Source organism: Mytilus californianus, unplaced genomic scaffold (assembly GCF_021869535.1).
Source record: "Mytilus californianus isolate M0D057914Y unplaced genomic scaffold, xbMytCali1.0.p SCAF_18, whole genome shotgun sequence".
NCBI lineage: Eukaryota > Metazoa > Mollusca > Bivalvia > Mytilida > Mytilidae > Mytilus > Mytilus californianus.
In genome coordinates, this window is record NW_026262666.1 from 4,087,505 (window position 1) to 4,113,486 (window position 25,982).

The following is a 25,982-nucleotide window of genomic DNA, read 5'->3' on the forward strand; positions in this document are numbered from 1 at the left end:
TCCACTCTATTGAATTATTATAGTCTTTTATTTCATATGCAAGATAATATTTTTTTTTAAAGTAATGAAATATGGTGACATTTATTGCTCGTAAAATTACGTTTCACCTTAGTTATGGCAGTTCGTTATGTTATTCGTTCTCTCAGTATCTTTATAACATATGTTCCAATATTATATGTTGTTTTGTGATTAATTCCTAAGATTTAAAGGTTACCTCTTGATATGAAAAATAAACATTTGTACTTATTCTTTGTATATATTTATACTGTGAATTATACAATAACATAAATATAGCATTCCATAGGATGTCGCATTCGTAGCATGTATAATTGATTTATATTTGAACATGTGTATGATGTAGGTCATGTAGTTATATTAAAAAGAACTACGTTCACTAACAGTTTAAAAGAAATCGGCATTTTTCTAAAAAAAAAATTTATTTGTAAAACAAGTAAAATAACAAAAAAAACCGAACCCCAAGGAACATTCAAATTGGAAATTCCTTTATCAAATGGCAAAACCAAAAGCTCAAACACATCAAACGAATGGTACAGGACTTTGACATGGACTTGGTACAGGCATTTAAATAGTAGAAAATGGTGGATTACACCTGGTTCAATAGCTAGCTAATTAAAACCTTTCACTTGTATGACAGTCGTATAAAATTCCATTGTATTGACAACAGTGTGTGAACAAAACAAACAGACATAGTAGATAATAATATAGATGATACTTTTTTGCAACGTCATTTAACAGATGCTAGTATTTTAACCAAAAGTTTACATGCATAATTGAATGCTGTAAAAAAAATTGACGTAATAAGTTTAAAAGCTTACGATTGGTCAGCCAATCAAACGTTTCGAATATGAAATATAAATTGGAATATAAAACTGCATAATTTAATAATAGAATACGTTTGAAGGTAAGTCGAATACTAAACCATGGGCTTTCTTTTAGTTCAAGATTAAAACAAACGTTGTTCCCTAAGCATTTCGTATAAATGAAAAAAGTCGATACTCAGAAATTAACCAGAAAATGTTTGTTCTTGTACTTTCTATAATGTTTTAGACTAATATAAATATACCCAAAAGTACCACAAACGATATAAGATCATAGGAAGACTTATTAATAATTTCATATCAACAATGACTGTAAGCATATTTTCCATATTCATGAGCCGTCTTTGACAGATATATTTTATTTGATTGTTGTTGTGCTCTCATTATCTCTAATCCGGTTTATTGAAGTAAGGTTCTTTTGATTTAAACTTCTGTTTTGTACGATTTTAGTATGCTCATCTTGTTATTCATTGATTGAGATTACAGGAGAAGGTTGATTTTTATGGTGGTACGTTTTTATTTGACTCCTGGATTGTGAATACTCCAGTGGTATCTTCTCTCCTCCTTATTGGCAATCTGAGAAGGAATACCCGGTTACATGTTCATGTCAAAAGTAAAGAAAGGTGTCAGCTATTGTTTGTTTTTTCTCCACCAAATCCTTTTTTTAGTCGGACAACTTACTGAAACATTAAGACCACCGAAAAAGGCAATTTTTTCTATACTAAGAATACAACTTATGAATTTAACAACCTTTCAGGTGTGACATTAAATCGCATATCACAATCCACTTCAATTAAAATCTGACAATTGAAAGAGTCGTATGGACCAAACAATTGGACAGTTGATAAATGTAACCATATGTTTCTCATGTTACTTATGTTGTATATAAGATACACTTGGTATGTTCATAATCTGTACATTTATTGTCCACCAAATGTTGAATTAATCAAAACACTAAGGTTTTCTACCACTAGGAATAGATAGTCGTCATGGTACAACTTTTCAAAAAATAAATTTTTGATGCCTTTTAGCTTCGCACTGTAATTGAATATTTGTTGTAGCAGCAGCTGTTTTTGTTGTTTTATTTTTGCGATTTTATCGCATTTACCAAGCGGGAGTTCAGGTCGTGCATTACATATAACTAAACATTTATCAATATTTATGAAAAACATTTCGCGAACGAATATTTTCGAGTATTTTACGTGAACTCAAATGACTGAAAATCACCATCGTGTCTCTGTCGTATTTAACACAAATATTCAGAATGTTTGGTTTTAGGGCTTTTCAATTTCGGACTTTATTTTGACTTCCAACTATATTCTGATTCTGGTGCCATTGAGGAGGATTCAGTAGACAAAATACGCGTATAAGTAGCAAAAACTCTTATTATAATCCTGGTCTCGCGTTCGTCTTTAAAAGCTTTAAGTGATACTTAGACAATAATTCTTTGATTTTCAAATGATTGAAAAAACTGGAATTGAGAATTCACGACGAATTACAATTTATAATCAAAAGGCACACATGATCAATTTCAGATAGAGTGATGTATCAATGCTGCTTAATTTGTATTGTATACGCTCGATATTTCTAAAACGCACATGGATTAAATGTAAAATTTAACTTGATAGAATACTTTTGAATAAAGATAAGTTATCACATCATTACGTTAATAAAATTATTTCCTGTTCACATTTCTTTGTTTTAATTTTATTTTTTTTATATTTCTAAACATCATAATACCAAGTACAATTTTATATAGAAAAAGGAGGAGATCTCTAAACGTTAAGAAATGTCAATTAAATGTAGACGAAATTACCACCAATGATCCAAATGATGCGGATGTGAACAACCACATTTCTACGTTTAATCTTCAGCAATGGGCAACATCAGACCAACATAACGCTATAAAGTCCCAAATGGGACAAAATGGGAAAATATTTAAAAGAGAATACCTGAAATCAAAAACAAAAAACGGAACATAACTATGGCGGACGACGGTAACCACAAGACCTCAGGCTTCTGACTTTGGACATGTACTGTAAAAAGAAGGGTGGCCAGTTCATTCTTAACTTCAGTAAAAGTATAAAAATATTTTCACAAAAACACGAACTCAAAAATCAATTGAAAAAGGGGAAATAAGTAAAATGTAACAAAAGCAAAATATTGATACTCCTTAACAACTATATCTTATAGCCTGTACTGCCATGCATTATTATTGTTAACATCGTCAATTTAACAATTAATAGTTAAATATGCTTTTCAGCTGTGAAAAAGCAAATGTTTGTGTTATATCAGCAACGAAACCTATCATCTTTTAAAATAATGAATGTTTAAGTAATGTAACATAATACGTAAACCCATAAGGAAGTGCTTTTTTATAGGTCTTTCCACTTTACCATGGAAAGACATGTTGATTTTGTATTGATTATTATTTTTTTCTTTCTCCGCAATTTTTTTTCTTGCGGTGTATAGTGGATCACAGGATGTCGCATACATTTTTTGCATATGATATCGGACTGTTATTGTGCTTATGAAACGCACCCTGTTTAACCGAACACTTTTCGTTGTAAACAATATCGCCTCAAACATTGTTTTTCTTGTGTGCACATCTCTTTGTAACCGAAGTAGAAATCGACAAATTTAATTTTCCAAATTGCTCGTTAAATCCTCTGGACTCTTTGGTCAATTTTTACCAAAGCGGTACTGAGACTTCGTATGAGAGTTCCCCTTTTGTATTTGACATAAGTGATATATAAATGAAACTCATGAACTATAACCGATAGAAACCTACGGTGATTTGAATTAATGTCGTTGCTCCACCAAAAGAAAATGGCGTTAAGGTGAAAGGCCAGAGTCATGTTCTAAATTTAGCCCTTAGCTTGTGAGACGTAGAAATGATACATTCAGTTCGAATCGATCTGTTGATATCTTTTAGGGGATTTTGCCCCTGAAATGTGTAGATTTAATGTTAATGAATTATAACCTCATTCTTGTACTCGATTAAGCCACATGGTCTTTATCAAGGGGTTGTGAGACACATGAACTTGAAAAAAATACCAACCGAAAGTGACCTTTTGCTGACTGGAAGAAGCGATTGCAAGGGAATAATACTTCTAAACTATATATTTTTTTGCTAATTACCGCCCTTATTTGAAACTAAAATATGTGGGAAACATATATTTTTGGAATACTTGTGAAATAAGCTATGTTATGGCACCAGATGTGACCTTCGGTAAACTTGATAGTGACTGATGTTGTCACTTATTTTCAGTGAACTTGGTTGATAATAAAGCAATGGGGTCTTTTGCAAAATGTTAAGTGACATATGACCTTGAAAAATGTCAACCAGAAATGACCTTAAATTAACCGGAAGTAGCCAATTTTGTTCTTCTTTCGTGTAAAGGTTATAGAAACCATATATTTTTTTCATAAGCATTCATAAACCTATCATTTAAGACCGAAATGATCTTGAATAAAATGGAAGTAGCTAATTATCTCCTTTATTATAGGCAAAAGTATATCGAAACCATATATTTTTGGAATCAGTGTAAAACATCTATCATATGAGACCGGAATTGACATTTTCTAAACCGAAAGTTCCAAATTATCGCCCTTTTTCAGGCAAAAGCATATCAATACCATATTTGTTTGGAATCTGTGTGAATAGATATATCATATTACACCGGAAGTAGCAAATTATCTTCCTTATTTCAAACAAAAGTATGTAGTAACCATACATTTTTTTGATCAGTATAAAGAAACTTTATTTTTATTATCGCAATCATATAATTTGGCTTGTATGTCTTGATAAGTATTTTTGCAGTCAAATCAAGTAATCTAAATGGTTAGGTTATATACCCATTCATATATTAAACAGAATCATTTACTCGCAAAGAGGTTTGTGCTCGTACAGGCCGGAAAAGCAAACAACAATATTGCAGTGATATGAGGTACATAGCCCACGGAAGTTCAAGAGAATTTAACGATTAACAGATATATTCTCAAGGTCATGCGCTTCATATATAGAGTCAAATAGTAAATAACCATAAGCAATTATAGTCAACCATACGGCCTTCAACAACGAGAAACATCCATATCGTATAGTCGGCTATAAAAGGCCTTGACATAACATAATATGCAACAATTAAATTGAGAAAACTAACAGCCTAATTTATAAAAATTTTTTTTTTACGAAAAACAGTCAGGAACCTGTTGTTCAGTGGTTGTCGATTGTTGATGTGGTTCATAAATGTTTCTCGTTTTTTATATAGATTAGACGATTGGTTTTCCTGTTTGAATAGTTTTACACTAGTCATTTTGGGGCTCTTTATATCTTGTTGTTCTGTGTGAGCCAAGGCTCCGTGTTGAAGGCCGGACTTTGACTTATAATGGTTTACTTGATATGTTGTGACTTAGATGGAGTGTTGTCTCATTGGCACTCATACCACATCTTCTTATATCTAATGACAGACATAACCCAACAACAACTACTGAACTCCTGAGCTGACTTGGGAAAGGCACATGGAGAATGTGGCGGTATTAAACATGTTAATGAGCGCTCAACCCTCACCTGAGACAGTGTTGTTACAGCACAAAATAAGAACAAACTACTAGTATTGTAATCAGTTGAAAATATATTTACTCATCAGATCGATACAAAGCAAAAAAGCAGCTACCAAAAACACAGACTGGGCGTGGCAGAATAAAAATGTATACATTCCTAACAACAACAACAAAATATAAAGATCTAAGAGTACAAGCAGTTACTGACAGCTTGCTCAAAGCAAATAACAACCTATAAAAGAAATAGTGTATCTAAGACGATAAGTTCACGTCCATCATCCAATGGATTTAGTGTAAAGACGTCACAAAAAACAGGCAATGTGCAATGATAAAAAATAGGTATCGACAGATAGTAGTGCAGTAAATAAAGGCAATAGTAGTATACCGCAGTTTAAAAGTCATAAATCGATTGAGAGAAAACAAATCCGGATTACAAACTAAAAACCACTAATTAAGACCCGGTCGGGAAGAACTTACAAGAAAGTAGTACGTATTGAAAACAAAATAGTTCCTACGCATAGCTGTATCTTTGTCAATAGGTGACGTATCTGGATAGTTTTGGTATCAAATGAAGGGACTTGGGATCACTGTAGAACCCTTGTTGAAAGTTTCTTTTGAATAATAAAGAAGTAAATTAAATTTTAATATGAGAGCACATTTGCCCTGTTGTTCAGATCAGAAGTACATGTTTTTGTACTATCAAACTTCCGGGAACCAGTACACTCTAATATGAAATTAAAGGTATGTTGAATTTTTCTGCACAAGTCAGGATAAGGTATAGTTTTGACATGAAATAACTGCCACTTTGTTTGAACTTAAGACAAAGTAGCCATTAATGCTTGAAGTTGCATAATTTAACATAGAAAGCAATGGGGCTATAAATTGGTGGTTTCATACCTAAAACCGATGAAAACACATCAGCTATAGGAGGACAACAACGGAAGAACAGAAACACTGAAGTGCAACAAAAACCCCGTAAAAGTGAATACAATGTATGTGTATAACAATACTATTCAGTATGGTTTTAATTTACTGATAACAAAATCAATATTGATACCAAAAAAAAAAAATATTTAAAGATCTAATTACAGTGTTGAACTGGTACCTTTTTAGAATAAGTTTATTGAAAGGACTGAAAAGTTTACCCGGATCGTATATAAATTTCTGGGCTCAGTAAACAACATCAGCATAACATTTTAGATGTTGTAATCAATCTGAAATAAGTTTTTCATAGGTACAGCCAAACTTGCAAACCAAATCTTTGTTTCTATGGAAAAATTTAGTAAAGGTTTTATGTAATTTGTGGTATTGAAATCCCTGACTTGACAATTAACCAATAATACTTAGATTACGTTCATTGAAATCCACAACGTCACTACAGACACGGGCAAAGCGAACGAGTTGGAATATATATAAACACAATAAGACGGCGTCAAGGTAAATCACCGTCCGATAAGGAAAAAATACAATAGGGGAAAATCATTCCTTTAGTCTAAAATTTTGGTGTAGAGTTTCTGGTATAAAATGTCTAAATCTTTGAAAGGACACTTATTGCTGTTGACATTTGATTTATTTAAGGTAAGTTCCTATGGGTAAATTTCGGCAGTAAATTAAGAGAAACTTGATTATTTAAATTAAAAAAAAATCATTAAGATAACGGTTAGTTTTGGTAAATTTATCAAATGTATGGAACTAAAACAGGTCTTTACTGAATTTTGCCATAAACTGTTATTCTTAACAGTACAGAAACAAGTCTGTAAATAAAGCGACACAGTCGGTGCCCATAGGAATACCTACAAGTTGTCGATAAACTTTATATCCGAAACGTACATTAATGTATTCAAGGAGAAAATTTATGGCTTTAATCACACCTCCAGTAAGTATATTTACCTTTCTCATTTGAGAAAAAGGTTTTGACGTCCATTTTAACTGAACTAGTACACAATTTTATTTAGGGGCCAGCTGAGGAACACCTCCGGGTGCGGGATTTTCTCGCTGCGTTGAAGACCCATTGATGGCCTTCGGCTGTTGTCAGCTATTTGGTCGGGTTGTTGTCTCTTTGACATATTCCCCATTTCCATTCTCAATTTTATTGATATGAGTTGCAGCAAATAAATTTGCAATCAGATTTATCAAACGATCATTTAATTGAATAGGACAACTTTTGTTTGATAATATTTGTGGAGGTGTATTATGAAGAGTGGAAAAGTTAAAACTGTCAACCGAATCAAAAGAACCACACACAGCACGTAATGTGTCTACAACATCCAAAGAATTGTTTATAATCCAAAAATGGTTACTTTTATTATTTCAATATGTTATATTGCAAAAAGTAATGATTAATTCTTTGATTGTAGTTAAGGAACTTGTTTAAAGCACTAAGAGATTAGTAATAGAGTACTTACTAGAGGCCGAAACGAAACGATACTTTATGGTTGTTTGTGTAGGTTATGTAATCAATCCATGGTGGGACCTACAAATTGTCAAAGGAGTCTTTAAGCTGAGCTGAGAAAGTGACATGATTATTTACTACATGACTCTCTGTGGATCGTACGGACTAGTATGTAGATGAATGTACAATTTCATGCTAAAGGATTACCGTGAACTATATACGTCATACCACCACCACATTGTTGACTGCTTCGTCGGCCTGTATGAACACAAAACGCTTTTCTAGTACTTTAATTCGTTTTTAATCATAAAAATGGGAGTATTACTTATTCTTTTATTTATTTCTTAATTATTTTCGAAATGTGATATGCAAGTATTAACAATATTCAGACATTTGTTCAAATAGGAACCAAGTGACTGTTTGTCAGATTTCTCTCGTTTACATCTGTTTTACAATATGATGAAAACGCATCTTCATTAAGTTGACGACACCCTTCCTAATTCATATTCGACGGTGGACGTTATTTCGGTCCTTTTTTCAGACAGTTCATAACCTCTCGATCTTGAATGATGTTGAGCTCCCCTGTAATTAAATGATCATAGGGATCATATCTAGACTTCGATGTCTCACAGTATCATGCTAAAGGACCATTATTTTCTATAGTGACGTTTGCTGTAACCGACGTATAAAAAAATCGGATTTCTACTGTTTTTTGTATACGAATAAGAAATTATAAGTGGCACTATGTAATAAAAAAATTGGAATCAATAATTTTTTAAGTGTTTTAACTCTTTAGATGTGTGAATAGAATATAAGTTTTTTTGATAGTCTTTAAAATATGGTTTACATTTTCGACTCTGTACTACACTTTTACAAAATGTTATAAAACAGAAGTTTTCTTATTTGATGAAATGGTCCTTTTAAATATCTGTTTGCAAATATAATTACTGCATTTTATAGATACTATAGGTTGCAATTTGTAAATACAGCTGTTTCTCAAACCACGCCTGTTTTGGGGAGATATATGATATTCATAGATATCTTGTTTTGTTTACGTACTGGTTCCCGGATATAATCTCTATGTTTCATCTCATAGAGACATAAATCTGAAATGTTACCAGTATAGAGACATATTGTTGCGGTGAAAATTGAATTCTGAAGTAGGCCCCAATTGGGGGTAGGGGTAGTACAGAATTTTAGTTATTATAAGTTGTAACTCTCACAAGTTCGGGGCCTATAAATGTTCGAAATATGCCGCACATCACTATGTTTTGACCTTTGAAAATTTTAGTAGTGCACAAATTTCCATTCTAGGATATAATTTTTTACGAAACTTAATAGTAAAAGTGGCACAGTTATAGCCGCAAAGGGAGTTCCTATGGGAAATTGCATTGTCTATATTTACAGAAATGCAACCTTTATTCTGTTATGAAAAAGAGGAATATGAAAGATAAACTCAATGTGAAAAGATAACCGATTGTGCCCCTTTGGTAGCAGAATTATTCCTAGTTTTGTAATGAATCATTGTTTATGGCCAGACTCAGTAAAGAACCGTCTAAATTACATTTATTCCATTCATTTTACAACACTCACCGTTAACTTGGTGATATTTTTGCTTTAAATAACTTTTATCTTAAATTTTACTACGGAAATTAACCCTAGCGAACTTGTTATTAGTAGTTCTTATACAGACAGTAATAATTGTCATTTTATGGATTTTTAGATTTCAGTTTCACACGGGAAACTATAAACAACAATTTTCGACAAAAGAGACTTTTTTTTCGTTCAAGTTTGTATTTTTTTCCTTTTCGGACGAAGATGTTCCTTTGGTCTCTTATCTATCTAAAGTATTTTATTTTACAACATGTGCACCTTCTCGTGTCTGTCGTCGCGATTAAGATTTAATTAAACGTAAAATACGCATTACTTGTAAATTATTAAGTCAGAGATTTCGTTATCACAAACTAACTAAAACGTTTACCAAATTCGTTCATAGATTCAACGATTTGGTTCGGCAGTTTGGTTTATAAAAAACGTAATATCATCTTCTAGCTTTTACCACGATGTTGTTTGTAGAGCCCGTGAATTTAGATACGATACATGTAAACTCATTGACTTTTTGAACAAACATATTCTTAAAGGTTTTCAAATGATATAAACCCCGTAGTAAAACCTTTCACACAAAAAAATAAAACGTAACTAAATGTGTATTGCTAAATACTTACAGTTGTAAGCTATCATGATCCTACACCCTGTCGATACTATTTACTTATATGTTGGTGTTGCACAACATCATCGGTGTTTTGTGTTTTTGTTGGTTTTTTTGTAAGCTGTGCTTGTGCTTTGTAGCCATCTATAGAGTTAAGCCTTTTGTTAACGTTTTTTTAAAGTTTAATCTTATCTTGTGTTATCACATCATTATCCCAGGTTAGTCGGAGGTATGAACTTACAAACATGTTTGACCCGGCATTCCACATTCTTAATATGTCTGTCCAAATTCAGGAATCTGTAATTCAGTAGTAGTCAATGGTTATATATCTGTCATCTATGTTTTTCGTAAATTGTATGATTATAAATTAAGTCATTATTTTTTTCTCATTTGAATTTTATTCTACAAAATTTTCATGTGGCGGGAGCTAGACCTTTCTATATGGTATGGGTTTTCACGTTGTCGAAGGACGTATGTTCACCTTTAAATGCTAATACCCACGCCATGGAAACTCCGGTGGATAGTTGTCTTATCGGCAATAATACCACATTACTTTCCTTTATAATATTCATATAAACGCACCAACCTATGTATATATACAGTCCGCAAAAAGTTAAGCACCACCTGAATAAAATTATTTATGTTTGGTGTTATGAATCGCCTTTAACATACACTAAGACAATTCATTACGACCAAAAAGATTGAACTTCAATAAACCCGTCAAGCAACTTTTTATTAAAGGCCATCTGCACTTTTACAAATACACTGTTTCGATACCTTTAAATCATCTTCCTACTGTCCCGCGTACAGGTGGTAAAATTTGACCTTCATCTAGTCATTGTGTAATATGGCAAGGCGTAAGTCATCTGTGGCTGATCGTTTGCAAGCGATTGGCATGTCAAATGCCGGTAGGAGCACTAGCAGCATAGGTAACCATTTCAATGTTAATCACGCCGTCATTGCCAGACTTTTACAACGTCATGTTGACACAGGAACTGTAAATGATAGCCCAAAATCCATAAGACCCCGTTTAACTACCCGTCGTGATGACAGACAGCTTATTCGTCGTGCTAAATCCAATCCATTTACTCCTGCTCCGCAGCTTAGACACCACTGGCCTCCAGGTGGTCGTGTTAGTGTTCGAACATGGGTCCGTCGACTTCATAGAGGCAATCTAAGAGCACGTCGTGTTGTCAAGAGACCTGCCCTAACAGCCAGGCACCGTTTAATCAGGTTCCAATGTGCTAATGACCATCGACAACGGAACATGAGAAGCTGGCAAAAAATGCATTGGTCAGATGAGAGTCGGTTTCTTTTACGACCAGTAGAAGCCAGAATACGAGGTTGGCGGAAAAATAAAACTGCCTATGACCAAAACAACATTTGCCCAACGACTGCATTCGGTGCTGGTGGTGTTACAGTATGGATTTGCTTCTCATACCGTTGTAAGCTGGATGTGCATATTCTGCACGGTAACATGAACATACAGACATACAGGGATTTGGTGCTTAAAAACATTGTAGTCTCTCATTTTGATAATCACCCACTTGCGTCAAGACCCTTGTACATGGACGACAACGCTAGACCACACAGGGCAAGGATTGTAACCGAGTACAAAGAGCAAGAAGCCATTGACACTATCTTTTGGCCTTCCATGTCTCCAGAAATGAACCCTATCGAACATGTCTGGGATGTCTTGGCAGAAATCTCAATCGCAGAGATCCACTTTTGCAAAATCTTGGCGATTTAAGAGTGGCAATTAATGATGAATGGAATAAATTTCCTCAACTAAAGTTCAGAAGGTTTGTACAGAGTACGAGTCGCCGTGTTATGGAACTGTACCGTAAGAGAGGTGGTTTCACATCCTATTGACTCAAATATTGACATAAAATTTGGCGAACATACCAACGATTATTTGTAGAGAATTTTAATAATATTGGGTGATTAATTGTTGTAAAAAATAAAATCACAGTGAAACTTAAATTCCTTTTCTGATTTGTGTAATTTGCACTATTTCTATGAATGCAAAATTTAAATGCATAGAACCTGCATAAGTGACCAAACTTGAGTTTATGGTTTGTTTATGGTATATGTTAGCAAAATTGCTACATGAATGTTATCTCTTTTTCGAGGAATAACTGATTTTTTTAAATGAAAAAAAATTCGATGCAATAAAAATAGGTGGTGCTTAACTTTTGGCGTACTGTATATATAAACATGGATCATGTATCTGTAAACGTTTCATTAAAATATATGCAGGCCTTGCGATTTTTTATAAACATCAATTTGCATATCAAATAATCGTAACAAGGAAAATAGCCATAAAAGTATAATATGAAACTATATTTCAGAAACATTGCCACATGTATTACTTATGTGATGAAAAACGTGAAAACCCAGTCTGAAAGTGAATGAGAGCACGATGACAACCATATCAAAGGAGGAAGAAAACAATGTCCGGCTGTATTTATTGCTGTCTAAGATTTCCCCTCGTGCAGTACGAGCTGTATTTGACCGTGAATTTGATCCATCGTGCCTAGATGTTTCTACCAAGAATTCACACGACAAATTGCAACACCTACGACAGAAGAGCATCATTAACCAGTCACAATGGAATCTTCTGTTTCCAAGTAATGGTAGGTTGAGCGGAACATCTTAAAGTGTTTAACAGAGAAAAACAACAATTACCTTATCACATAAAAAACATTACAAGGAACTTTACAAAATTTAATGATCCAAATAGTCATAATTAACATCATGAAAGAAACCTGCAAGACAAAACTTGTACTTGAACACGTTTAAAATCTGAATAGAACATACTAGTATTCGTGAAAAATATGAATACTAATGGATTGTTTTTTTTTTTTTTTTGTCTAATGAACGCTAAGGGACAAAAGATTAAGAATACTGCAGGAGTATTCAACACATTTCCGCGGGACATTTGTAAACAAATAGTGTAAAAAGGGAAGTAAATGATTACCTTTTCATGGTAAAACTATGTATTAACACCACAAAGATAAGAAATGATTTTGTGATGAAAAGTCCATTTAGAATTGAAAACTATGAATGCATATATGTTTCTATGAACTAGAATAAAACTTAATAATTTTAGTGTGTTTAAAAATGTTTCCATGATTTATATTCAACAGAAACATACAACACTTATGAAAAGAAAAACAGAGATGATAAATTTACAAACACCACATAAGTAATTGGACCGTGAGAGACCAAAAAATATAGCAAATTCCATCTTAAGTCAACCTTGTCAAAAGAAGATTGAACCTTACTTTCTGCAAATATTTTTAAAAAATCTCAATAAAGAATTTGATAACAGGGTGTCATTTCCTTACCAAAGCGCTGCAATGAGCTGATGATACCTCGGGGCTGCCTCGTAAGTAAATCAGGAAGTATTTTATGTTACAACTGATCATGACTTTAATAATTTTCTTGCCAACTTGTAATATATGATTTATCTATTTTATTTACAGGAAGATCAGATTCACAAAAGTTTGACATTACTTTAATGATTACATTGCTTACAAATCTTACACAGTTATCTCATTATAATATTGTTCCATCGGTAACTGACGAATCACAATCGGCTGATTTGGCAAGGATAAGAAATTACAGGAACCACATATCGCACGTTATTCTAAATGGGAACGGCAAGATAGAAAGTGCATATTTCACAGAGGCATGGAATGATATAAGTAGGGTATGTATAACTTAATCAAAAATAAAGATAATAAATCTCACAACAGCATGGAGTGATGCCTGAATTTTGAAAGGGATGCATTTTTGTGGACTAGGAACTGAACCTTTTTTCACATTAAGTTGGGTCAAATGTTTTCATACGGTTGTTTGCAAACAACGAAATCTTTAATATTACATTCATATTTTAGTTGAGAATAAATCTTTATGAAAGTGCAGGGTATTTTAGTAACATATGTATTGGTTTATAACCCAAATCAAGACACTCTGAGTTATGAATAAAGGTATGTTTTATAATTAGAAGGGGGAGTGAGATCAACATAGATATAAAGTATGTGTGCCAAAGTGATCCCGACATGTACGACAATTAAAAATAATTAACGAAAAATAGGTATGACGCCATTTACTTAACCATAGATTTCCAACGAGAGACATGCATATACAGAATGTGGCATTTTTTTAAATACTGGGTAGCGCTCAACCTCCCCTAACCTTGTAGAGTACAACGTAAAATAAAACTGGAAAAATCAGTTGGAAAGTGCTGGACACGTCAGTTTTTCGCAGGAAGCACAAAAACAACTAACACGAAGACAAACGACACCGATCTAAGAGTAAGGTCAGTTAGAACTCATCAAAGAGGGGCTGAAGATACCAGATGGACATTCAAACTCATAAATCGGAAATAAATTGGCAACACTATGGCTACAAACAGACAATCAATAGTACACTAAACACAACATAGAAAAACTAACGACTTAGCAACACGAACTCCACCAAAAACTGGGGGTGATCTCATGTGCTCCGGAAAGGCAAGTAGATTCTACTCCACATGTGGTACCCGTCGTGTTGCTCATCTTAGTACAAACACGATAACAAGTCTAATTCGATAGATCACATTCTTGCCGGGACGGGATTGTAGTTACGACATTAGGAACATATCTGCTATCATCTGTGAAACGGATATTTCATAACGGTCAACCAACTCGTGAATCCGTCCGTAAAATTTACGAAGGGATGATTTCAACTTCACCATTTAAACTCTTGGTTTAATAGCTTCCTTGTGAGCAGCAACCCTCTATCAAGGAAATCATGATAGTTAATACCAGCCCGGGAATATCGTATCAATTGGGAGATATATACTTCGTAGGCAGGCGCTGCTGGAATGTTGTTACATAGAAATGGAAAGTTCACAATTGGGAAGCTGAAATCATCTCTTTTGTCGTAAAGTTTTGATTTCAACCGCCTCTCCGAAGGTCAAAGATGGTAGGCTTAGAAAGGTAATTAAAAATAAACTAAATTCTAAGGCAAATGTAAAAAAAAGTGGAGTCCATAAAACTGACTAAATCAAACGCTATCAATCAACGAAGCAAGTGAAAAAACAACTACCCATTACTACTAATTGATAAATCATATTAACCAAGACTGAAATCAGTACACATCCAACTGATTAACTTTATAGACGCCATAAATAGTCTTAGTTTTTCGTAAATGGTTTTGGCATAAATTAGGCCGTTACTTTTCTCAATTGAATTGTTTCATATTTTTCATATTGGAACTTGTATAGCCGACTATATGGTATGGGGTTTTCATATTATTGAAGGCCGTACGGATTATTGCTTTCATCGACTTTGTTTGATCTTTTTGTGGATAGTGGTCTCATTGCAAATCATACCACATCCCCTTATGTTATATTAGAAAGACACGATCAAAATATAGGTATTGACAAGTTTATATTGGTATAGCCAAACTTCTATTCGAATATTACATGTATTTTCAATTATGAAAGAATTAAGTTACCCAAATCACGTTATTTGTCACAACAATATCCCTGATTTACTCATTTATCACGTATGACGATATTTGCTAAGTTGAAATCGGTAACGTCGCCACAGACATGCAAGGTTGATAACAACATTAATTTAAGAATATATCGCTGGTTATAGCCGACACTAACCGACAAAAAATACAGAAAAAACAGAGAAAAAAATCAGTGGGTCGTTAATAAATCCATATCACAACATGTACAAAAGATTCATTAATTATCCTTTTAATGGTTGTTTTGCATGGCGGCAACTGATGTCAAAACGGTTCAACCATTTCTTTGAATTAAATAATACTTTCAAATTTGTTGATTTTCAATTTATTGATCAATTGTTCTAATACTAAGGATTGTTAAGGATTATTGATGCCTTTTCAGGATAATCGGTTTTGACAAAAAACGGACATCAAAGATAGCTGCCATCATTAATATAAAAAAGGAACCTTTGACAAAAATATAATACAAAGGTTCAATATTTGTTTAAATGAATATGTAGAACCGAATTAGAAATACAAAATCATGGAAACCTCTAATTTTCAATTGGCAAGCACACAGAAATGCTCCTAGTTGTAATTGACTTGCAACCATAATATTTTATGCAAATTAAAATATTTTATGGTCAGTTAAATATATTTACAGGCTGTAGGACGACTAGGAGGAAGGACATGCTTAGGGAATGTACTGAGCTAAAAACAAAATGTTTAGACACATCAACAGTGCCCTGGAATATAAGAGGTAAGGATAATTATAGGTTTCATACCGAGTGAGAATGGGATATTGCTTGATATCAACTCGAGTTATTTAATTTCAATATAATAAACGAGCCTTCAGGGGCAGCAACCCAACAGGAGGTTGATTGATGCACCGGAAAATTTCAAGGCCAGTAGATATTGACATGATGGACAATTTTACCCCATCACATATTTGCTCTAAAGGCTTTAGTTTCAGAGATATAAGTCAAAAACTGCATTTTACCCATTTGTTTTATTTTAAGCCATGGCGGCCATCTTGGTTAATGGGCGGGGTCATCGATACATTTTTTGAACTAGATACCTAATGATGATTTAGGCCAAGTTTGGTTTAATTTGGTCCAGTAGTTTCAGAAAAGCAGATTTTTTTAAAGGTTGCAAAAATGTACGAACAATTGTAAAAAAATTACTTTAAAGGACAATAACTCTTTATGGGGTCAATTGAAAATTTTGGTCATGTTGAATTTTTTGTAGATCTAACTTTGCTGAACAATTTTGCTGTTTACAGTTTATCTCTATCTATTGTAATATTCAAGATAATAACCAAAAACTGCAAAATTTCCTTAAAATAACCAAGTCTGATGCGTCTGAAAATTTCAGGGCAGATAGATCTTGACCTGATTAACATTTTTACCCGGTCAGATTTGCTCTAAATGCTTTAGTTTCAAAGATATAAGCCAAAACTGCATTTTACCACCATGTTCTATTTTTAGCCATGGCGGCCATCTTGATTGATAGGCGGGGTCATCGGATACATTTTTAAAACTAAATACCCTAAGGATGATTTAGGCCAAGTTTGGTTTTATTTGGCCAAGCAGTTTCAGAGAAGAAGATTTTTGTTAAAGTTAACGAACAACGACGGAAGACGACGACGACGAACGACGGACGACGGACGCCAATTGATGAGAAAATATCACTTGGCTCTTTTGGGCCAGATGAGCTTAAAACGAACCCTTGCAAAACCAAACGTTCGACAATAAATATTATCAAATTAGATAAGTCGGAAACAATTGTCATATTCCTGACCTGGAACCGACATTTCTCGATCTGTTAAATCTAGTTTTATATCCAGCTAAACCTCACAGTTCTGCTATATGTATCAAAGCTTTGGATGCTTGTCAATGTTTGTTGCACTTTTGTTTTCAAAGTTCAAACTGCTTATATTGTGTGTAACGGAAACACTATTTTGAAGAAAATGTGTAAAAAAATTTGTTTTCCTCAAACGCTGGATGGGATTATTTTCCTCGGCTGACTTTTGAGTTAGTCTTTTTATAAATAATTCCCAATATCAATCATTTTTAATGTTTAATATAGAATTAAGGAGATGAACTTTTTTCCTTGGACGTGAAATCTCTGAATTAGACTTACACCAAAGTTGTATTTAAATGAGCAAAATGATGAGTGCTCGTGTGAAACAGAATATATGTATCCCTCTGGAACACCCAGGATTTATACTGGTTTTGGTAAGATTCGTGTTGCTCCGTCTATGGATTTTGTTAGGTGAGGTAGACTGTTGTTTTTCTTATATTTTTGTTGGTTTTTGCCATGGCTCTGTCAGTTTATCTTCGACTTATGAGCTTGAATATATTTGGTATATTTCGCTACTCCTTAAAATTAGCTTTATATTATTTAAGAACTATAAATGTGAAAACTGTATATCTATGTTATGAAAAGTTCTGCATCATTCAATGCCATGGATACATATTGTGATAAACTTACTGGTCCTTCCTTTCGAAGATCTGATGATGTCAAATATTTATTTACCTCTTACAAATACCGATGAATTTAATAACATATTTCATATGTTATTTGAACATTTATTTATTGATTTGATTTATTGAGAATTCCCATACCAAAACGTGGACACTTCTGTAGATATGTTATGAAAGTAAGACAGGCCCTCATAGAAAGTATGTCATACAAGTAAGATGTTTTGCTACCTATAAAACCAGGTTTAATTCAAAATTTTCTACATAAGGAAATAACTGTACCAAGTCAGGAATTTGACAGTTGTTTTCAATTCGTATTATGTGTTTGAGCTTTTGATTTTGCCGCTTGATATGGAACTTTCCATTTTGAATTTTCTTTTGAGCTCGGTATTTTTGTTATTTTACTTTTTTCTCATAATTTTTGTCGGACAGTTATGAAACGTTGTCTTTTAAGGGAACAATATAAACAGGTTATATGCTAATTACTCATAATTTTAAAACGATCATAAGCATTAAATTTTATTTTCATTTTCAGTACAAATTATGCAGATTTTGGAAGATTGGCAGTTGAATGATGCTAATTTTGTTGAGACCAGAGCTGCCAAACGGGTGCTAGAATGTGTAGAAGAAAACAGCTGTGTTACTATTACTTCCAGCTCGGGTGTTGGGAAAACAATAACTTTACGACATGTATCATTAATAATGGCACAGAAAGGGTACGATATATTACTGGTGACAAGTCCACATGATATTGTTAAGTTTTACAATCCAAATAAAAAAACATTGTTTGTTATTGATGATTTTTGTGGAACTTATTCTATAAACAAATGTTATTTTAATAATTTAGAACCCGTCCTAGGTCGTATCAAAGAACTGATTCAAAATAAACTCACAAAAATAATTGTTGCATGTCGATTACAAGTCTACAAAGACGAAAGATTTGAATCATTATCAATTTTTAGCAAATGTGTGTGTAACCTTTTATCAAACGATTTATGTTTATCACAGAGAGAAAAACAGAAAATAGCAGAATCATATCTGTAAAACAAAAGCTTCAGATATTTTTCTGTATTGTGATTTATATGATTGTTTTCCACTTAACTGTACATTGTATCGTGACAATCCTGAACATGAGATTATAGATTTCTTCAAGAATCCATTTTCAGTGTATGATGCAGAAGTTGAAAACTTGTATAAAAAGCGACAATTTAAGAAATATTGTGCTTTGGCTTTGTTGGTCATGTTTAACAACCAACTGAAAGAAGAATGGTTGACAGGGGAGGTGAGTTCAATTATAAGAACGATCATAGATAACACGTGTGAGGAATGTAGATTGGTGAGAGGTACATCACGACTTGTCCTACTTGATGAACTGAAATCACTTGAACATACTTTTATAAAGAAAGAGCAAGAGGTATACAAAACAAAGCATGATAAAATATTTGACTTTTTTTTGCCTATTTCGGAAAAAAAATGATCCAGTGTTTGATCAGAAATGCAGACAGTGAGGTAATTGGGCAAAGATTTCTATTAGAAAAAAAAGATAGTTCTGATCAGTTTATCACCATTGTACCACCTCAAAACCATCAGATGTACATAATGAGAATGATAGATGACTGGGTTAAAGGTAAAGTACAGCAAGTGTTTAATTACATTAATATGAAGATACCAACGTTTAGAGACAGATTATTGCGTCATTTGGAAAACTGTGATACTCTATTCCAGAACGAACTAGCACAGAAGCTTGATATAGTAAACGAAGATACTGTACTAGTACAGTGTTGTTACTATAACGATACTCATTTCATTCAGTGGTGTATTCGTCATGCTGTTGATGTAAACCAGTGTAACTGTTTTGGTATATGTCCTTTATACGTGTCAGTACAAGAAGGTCACAAAGAGGTACTAAATGAATTGATTGATAACCAGGCAGACGTTAATAAGTGCAGATCTGATGGTGTATCGCCTTTGTATTTCGCTTGTGAGAAGAATGACATAGAGATGGTAATTGTTTTGTTGGAAAACAATGCAGATATCAATAAGTGTATTTATAATGGCGAATCTCCATTGTTTAGGGCTTGTCTGAAAAATCACTTAGAAATAGTAAAGATATTATTGAAAAACAATGCAGACATTAATAAGCGAAAAGATAATGGAGCGTCTCCTATGTACATTGCTTGTCAGGATAATCATATAGAGATAGTAAAAGTTTTACTGGACAACAAGGCAGATATTAATTTGCGAACGGATTGATCATCTCCTTTGTTAATTGCTTACCACGAGCATCATAAAGAAGTGGTAAAGGTTTTACTAGAAAACAAGGCCGACATTAAAACGTGTTCAGATAATGGGATATCTCTTTTGTTTATAGCTTGTCAAAATCAGGATATAGAGATGGTAAAGTTCTTACTTGAAAATCAGGCGGACACCAATCAGTGTTTGGATAAGGGAACATCTCCCTTACATATCGCCTGTCAGAATTATAAAATAGATATTGTAAAGATTTTACTGGACAACCATGCTGACATTAACAAGTGTACAAATAATGGAGCTTTTCCGCTGTCTATTGCATGTCAGATAAATCGTATAGAGGTAGTAAATGTTTTACTTGAAAACAAGGCGGACGTCAATATTTGCATCGCAGACGGTGCATCGCCTTTGTTTATTGCTTGTCAGAGTAATTATATAGATATAGTAAACGTCTTACTAGATAACAAAGCAGATATTAATAAGTGTATGAGTGGCGGAGTATCTCCTTTGTATATTGCTTGTCAGAATAATAATATAGAAATAGTAAAGGTTCTACTTGACAATAATGCAGATATTAATATGTGTTTGAATAATGGAGCTTCTCCTTTGTTTATTGCTTGTCAGGACAGACATACGGAGGTAGTTAAGGTTTTGCTAGAAAACAAGGCAAATGTCAATATATCGCGAAATAATGGAGTATCTCCTTTATTCCTTGCCTGTCAAAATAATAACATAGAGATTGTAAAAGTCTTACTTGAACTCAGGGCAGATATTAATAAGTGTGCTGATGACGGCACATCTCCTTTGTGTTATGCAAGTCAGGAAAACCATATTGAGGTAGTAAAGGTTTTGCTCGATAATCAAGCTGACATTAATAATTGTCGAATGGATGGATCATCTCCATTATTTGTTGCTAGTATGAACAATCATATAGAGACAGCTATGATACTACTGCAAAACAAGGCAGACATTAATAAATGCAAAGATGATGACATATCGCCCTTTTTTATTGCTTGTGAGAAGAATCATTTAGAGCTAGTAAAGATTTTATTGGACAACAATGCCGATATCAATAAGTGTATTTATAATGGCGAATCTCCATTGTTTAGAGCTTGTCTGAACAATCACTTAGAAATAGTAAAGATATTATGTGAAAACAATGCAGACATTAATAAGCGAAAAGATGATGGAACGTCTCCTTTGTATATTGCTTGTCAGAATAATAATGTAGATGTAGTGAAGGTATTACTGGAAAACAAGGCAGATATTAATATGCGTAGAGATACTGGAGCATCACCTTTATTAATAGCTTACTACCAGAATCATAAAGAAGTGGTAAAGTTACTATTGGAAAACAAGGCCGACATTAATACGTGTTTAGACAATGGGATCTCTCTTTTGTTTATGGCTTGTCAAAATCAGGATATAGTGATGGTTAAGTTTTTAATTGTCAACCAGGCAGATATGAATAAGTGTACAGATAATGGAGCATCTCCTTTGTCTATTGCATGTGAGATGAATCGTATAGAGGTAGTAAAACTTTTACTGGACAACAATGTAGACATCAATATGTGTATGAGGGACGGTGCATCGCCTTTGTTTATTGCGTGTCAGAATAATTATATAAATTTAGTAAAGTTTTTACTAGATAACAAAGCAGATATTAATAAGTGTTTGGATAAAGGAGCTTCTCCCTTGTGTATTGCTTGTCAGAATAATCATGTAGAACTAGCAAAGTTTTTACTGGAAAACAAATGAAACATAAATAACGGTAAAGATGTTGGATGGTCTCCTTTATCAATTGCCTATCGGAATAATCATACAGAGATAGTAAAGATTTTACTGGGCATGTTATAAGCATAGAGATGATGAAATATCTACATTGTGTATTGTCTGTATAAACAATCATATATACAAAGTAAACGTTTTACTATGCAATACGGCAGACTTTTAAAATGTGCAGATAATTAAACATAACCTTTGTTTATCGCATGTTACGATATGCATGATGATAGGCAAAGATGTTCTAAGAATGGTGTAGGAAAAGGAAGAAGCTTTCAATTTATGTGCTTAAGACGATGTTTCATCCATTTATTTTTTTTTAAACTTAAGAAATGATTAACTTTGATATTCTTTCTGACCTAAAGATCTAAGCAGTCATATCACTCTTACAGAAATGAAATAGTAGTGATGTGGTACCCGTATGAAAGGACGACGCAGTGTATCAATAAATGTGTGTATCAAAATATCATAGAAATCATATGCAACTGTACATATAACTTGTTTCAAAAGTGACAGACCTATAATAGAACTTTAACACTTATAATGTACCTAGAAACAAAGGTTTGAATACAAAAGGATATAGATTCCATGAACAAATGATAACATAAAGCATAATGGTTAAGCATGAATTAAAAGATGATCAAGGAACTGATTTGTATATAGTGTTTATTCAATGTTATTCATTTGTTATACAAACAATAATGACAATTTCAACTTTGTAAAGATTTATATGTCACAAATTTGTAAAAGCTTAAATTTACAGAAATTCTAAGCAAACATCTAATTATAATCTTTGTACAATGAAATAATCAACGATACTAGGCTTATAATTTTGTACGCCAGACGTGCGTTTCGTCTGAAAAAAGACTCACCAAAGCGTTCGAATCATGAAAGTTAACAGGTCGAAAAAAGTTGAAGAGTATTGAGAACTAAAAATTACGAAAGGTTTTGCCAAAAACAGCTGTAAAAATTAGATTATTAACTTTTTTAAAGCTTACAATCTACAGACATGATTTGCATTGTATTTGAACAAAAATATGTCAACATCCATGTATGTATATGTCATGCATACATTATAAGCCCTTAAAAGTATCAACACGAGCATTCAACCTAAAATCAATCAATTTATTCCGTTTTAAAAAAAGAGGCGAAAGATATCAAAGAGATATTCAAACTTATCTATCGAATATCAAACTGACAATGCCTTGGCAAAAAAAAAGAAAATGACCAAACCATAAACTACAGAATATAAATCACGATATAGAATAACAGAATTTGATTTATTGAGGACCTATTACCGATGTGTGAAAATCGAGTTGAATTAGACAAAACATTTCGTATGCAAATAATGTAATTGAACTTCAATCATTATTATATTCAAGTGCTAATGTAACCTTAGATATAACAATTTAGATTTTAGTTCATATCAATTAGAATAACTTTCAAAGGTACAAATAGTAAAACGTTGATAACATTGATGAATCAATCAATTTTTAAATGTAACATGAATATGGTAATTAATAAAAACAAAAATGTTTAATACAAACTTTCATATGTGATCTGAATGTATATTTTAACTGTTATATACATTTTACGATTTCATATTTTTCTGTTGTGGCATATTGTGCTGGTATATACTAAAATTCGAAAGTTCATACACATACAATGTTTGTGTTTGTTTGTTAATTTCTACATCAAACTAGATAGTGGTTGATATTAATATAATGAGATACACTTTGAAAGTTAAAAAAAGGGAGATAACTCCAAAATCTGCTGGTCAATTCAGTCATTTGTCCTACATGATCAAATAGTATGGAAAGATTAATTGTAAGTGAACCCACCTAAAACAATTTTTTATTTTTTTATTTGTATCAATTGATTATGTGTTGTAATTCTTTTTTACTAAGAAATTAAGAATTGAATGTTAAAAGAGATAAGAAAGCAAGTGATTTACCAAATGTAAAGCTTCCCGATTGCACCACGATTTCCATTACGATGCTTCTACGGGATCGTGGTCCTAGTGTGATGGGGGTATTACAACGTTACAGAATACAGTGCATTTCTATGCAACTGTCATACAAGTGAGAGGTTTAAATAGCTATAAAGCCAGGTTTAATCCACCATTTTCTACATAAGGAAATGCCTGTACCAAGTCAGGAATATGACAGTTGTTTTCCATTCGTTAGATGTGTTTGAGCTTTTAATTTTGCCATTTCATAAAGGACTTTCCCTTGGAGCTCGGTATTTTTGTTATTTTACTTTTTAGTAAGATCATCTTGCGCATTCAAAATCTTTATAAAGTTTTAAAAGAGTTTGCCAATTAATATATTTATGAACATTTTGGGGTTTAAGTGTTCTGGATGAAAATGAATCCAGACTCACAAAATCATTTAAGGGGTTATTTGTATTTACAAAGACTGAAACGATACCGCTGTTGTTGGACTGTGAGTGACCGAGGTATTATTGGCTCATCAGTCAGTGGCTAGCTATAAAACCAGGTTTAATCCACCATCTTATACATAAGGAAATTCCTGTACCAAATCAGCAATATGACAGTTGTTTTCAATTCGTTTTATGTGTTTGAGCTTTTGATTTTGCCATTTAATAAGGTACTTTTCGTTTTGGATTTTTCTTGGAATTCGGTATTTTTGTTATTTTACTTTTCCCGTTCTGACATGATTTAATACAAACTTTTCACAGACTTAGTATATAAATTAAGAAACCATTTAGGTTCCAACACCTTTAGGCAAAGTTGAAATAAGTTGAAGTTGGCTATTTGTGTGTCAGTTTTGGTGATATAACTCTGCAGGTGTTTTCCTGATGAATATTGATCCAGAAAAGCGCTTCGGACGCACAAAACTGCTAACGTGTTATTTTCTTGTTGTTTACTGTTTGACGATTTTTTTCTGTCCTGACAACATTCTTCGTTGTTTATAATTAATACTTCAATGATAATAAATATTGGGAATATTGACTGATTTCCAATAGACGATTCTCCATAAAGACCAAAGGAAAATGACTATGTGAACCATAACAAGTCAATGGCAGTCTTCAATAATGAGCAAACACCATTCCGTATTGTTAGCTTTTATGAGTACCGGTATGAAATGTGTTTAAGAAAAACACCCACAGCCTGATTTACACTTCAAAATTATACTAAAAAAACAAATGACGGACAAAAACTAACGATAGCCACTGGATAACACGTGGACGTGCACACGAATGGGATGGGATTAAAAAGGTTTCGGCCTAAACCTGTCTTAATATGGGACACTAGAGTTCTAAGACAACGAGAAAACTGCATAAATTAATTGGGAAGTGGGTTCGTGAATATTTTGGATGACGATAGAGATTAAAGTCATACATCCAAAACAAATAGTGCAAATCGTTGTTTCTGTTTGACAAGGATTCAGTTTAAAAGATCAGTCTTCTTTAAACAATACATTAATTAAAAATTGACTGACCTGTTTTGTAAAGACGGCAAATATATTCGTAGTTAGACCATATTGATTTTTTATCTCATTTTAACTCACTTAGGTCTCCCTTATAGAACTGAAATGTTTGCCGCAAATTTGCAGCAGACTTGCTGCAGGTTTGCGGCAAACAAAAAGTTTGCAGGAAAACAGAAAATAGTGTTTGCAGATGTTTGCAGCTAGCTTTTTGCTGCAAGCTTGCGGCAAGTTTGCAGAAACATCATTGCAGTACGATTGCAGAAATCTTTGACCATTCTAAATGTTTGCCAGAACATTGCAAGAATTACACAATATTAACTGGGCATGCCTAGTTGCCACTTCCTGGAAGCTAACAATTTGAAATTGTGGGCTAGGTCATGTTGATTGTGTTTGAGAAATGTTATATATATATAAGAGATCAAAGAGGCATTTTGGTTCAATAATATAGGATATTCAAAATGTAATTTTGTAAGTACAAATTATTCATAGAACTGCAGATTTAATAGT

General features: G+C 33.0%; 1 protein-coding gene and 1 long non-coding RNA gene across 4 annotated transcripts; both read left to right on the top strand.

Annotated features, from left to right (window-relative positions):
* Window positions 1–901: 901 nt before the first annotated feature.
* On the top strand, window positions 902–20,235 carry LOC127726592 (uncharacterized). 3 transcript variants are annotated; one of them, XR_007993599.1, is made up of 5 exons: window positions 3,975–4,559; window positions 12,355–12,639; window positions 13,492–13,718; window positions 16,173–16,268; window positions 18,527–20,235. It is a non-coding gene; the product is annotated as an uncharacterized LOC127726592 (long non-coding RNA). The 3 variants fall into 3 exon arrangements; XR_007993598.1 differs by lacking the exon at window positions 3,975–4,559 and adding an exon at window positions 902–922 and having other exon boundaries at window positions 13,492–16,268; XR_007993597.1 differs by having other exon boundaries at window positions 13,492–16,268.
* Window positions 20,236–20,727: 492 nt separating this feature from the next.
* On the top strand, window positions 20,728–21,999 carry LOC127726776 (putative ankyrin repeat protein RBE_0220). Its single transcript, XM_052234231.1, has one exon. The coding sequence runs from the start codon at window positions 20,728–20,730 to the stop codon at window positions 21,997–21,999; it is 1,272 nt and encodes a 423-aa protein (XP_052090191.1).
* Window positions 22,000–25,982: the final 3,983 nt, after the last annotated feature.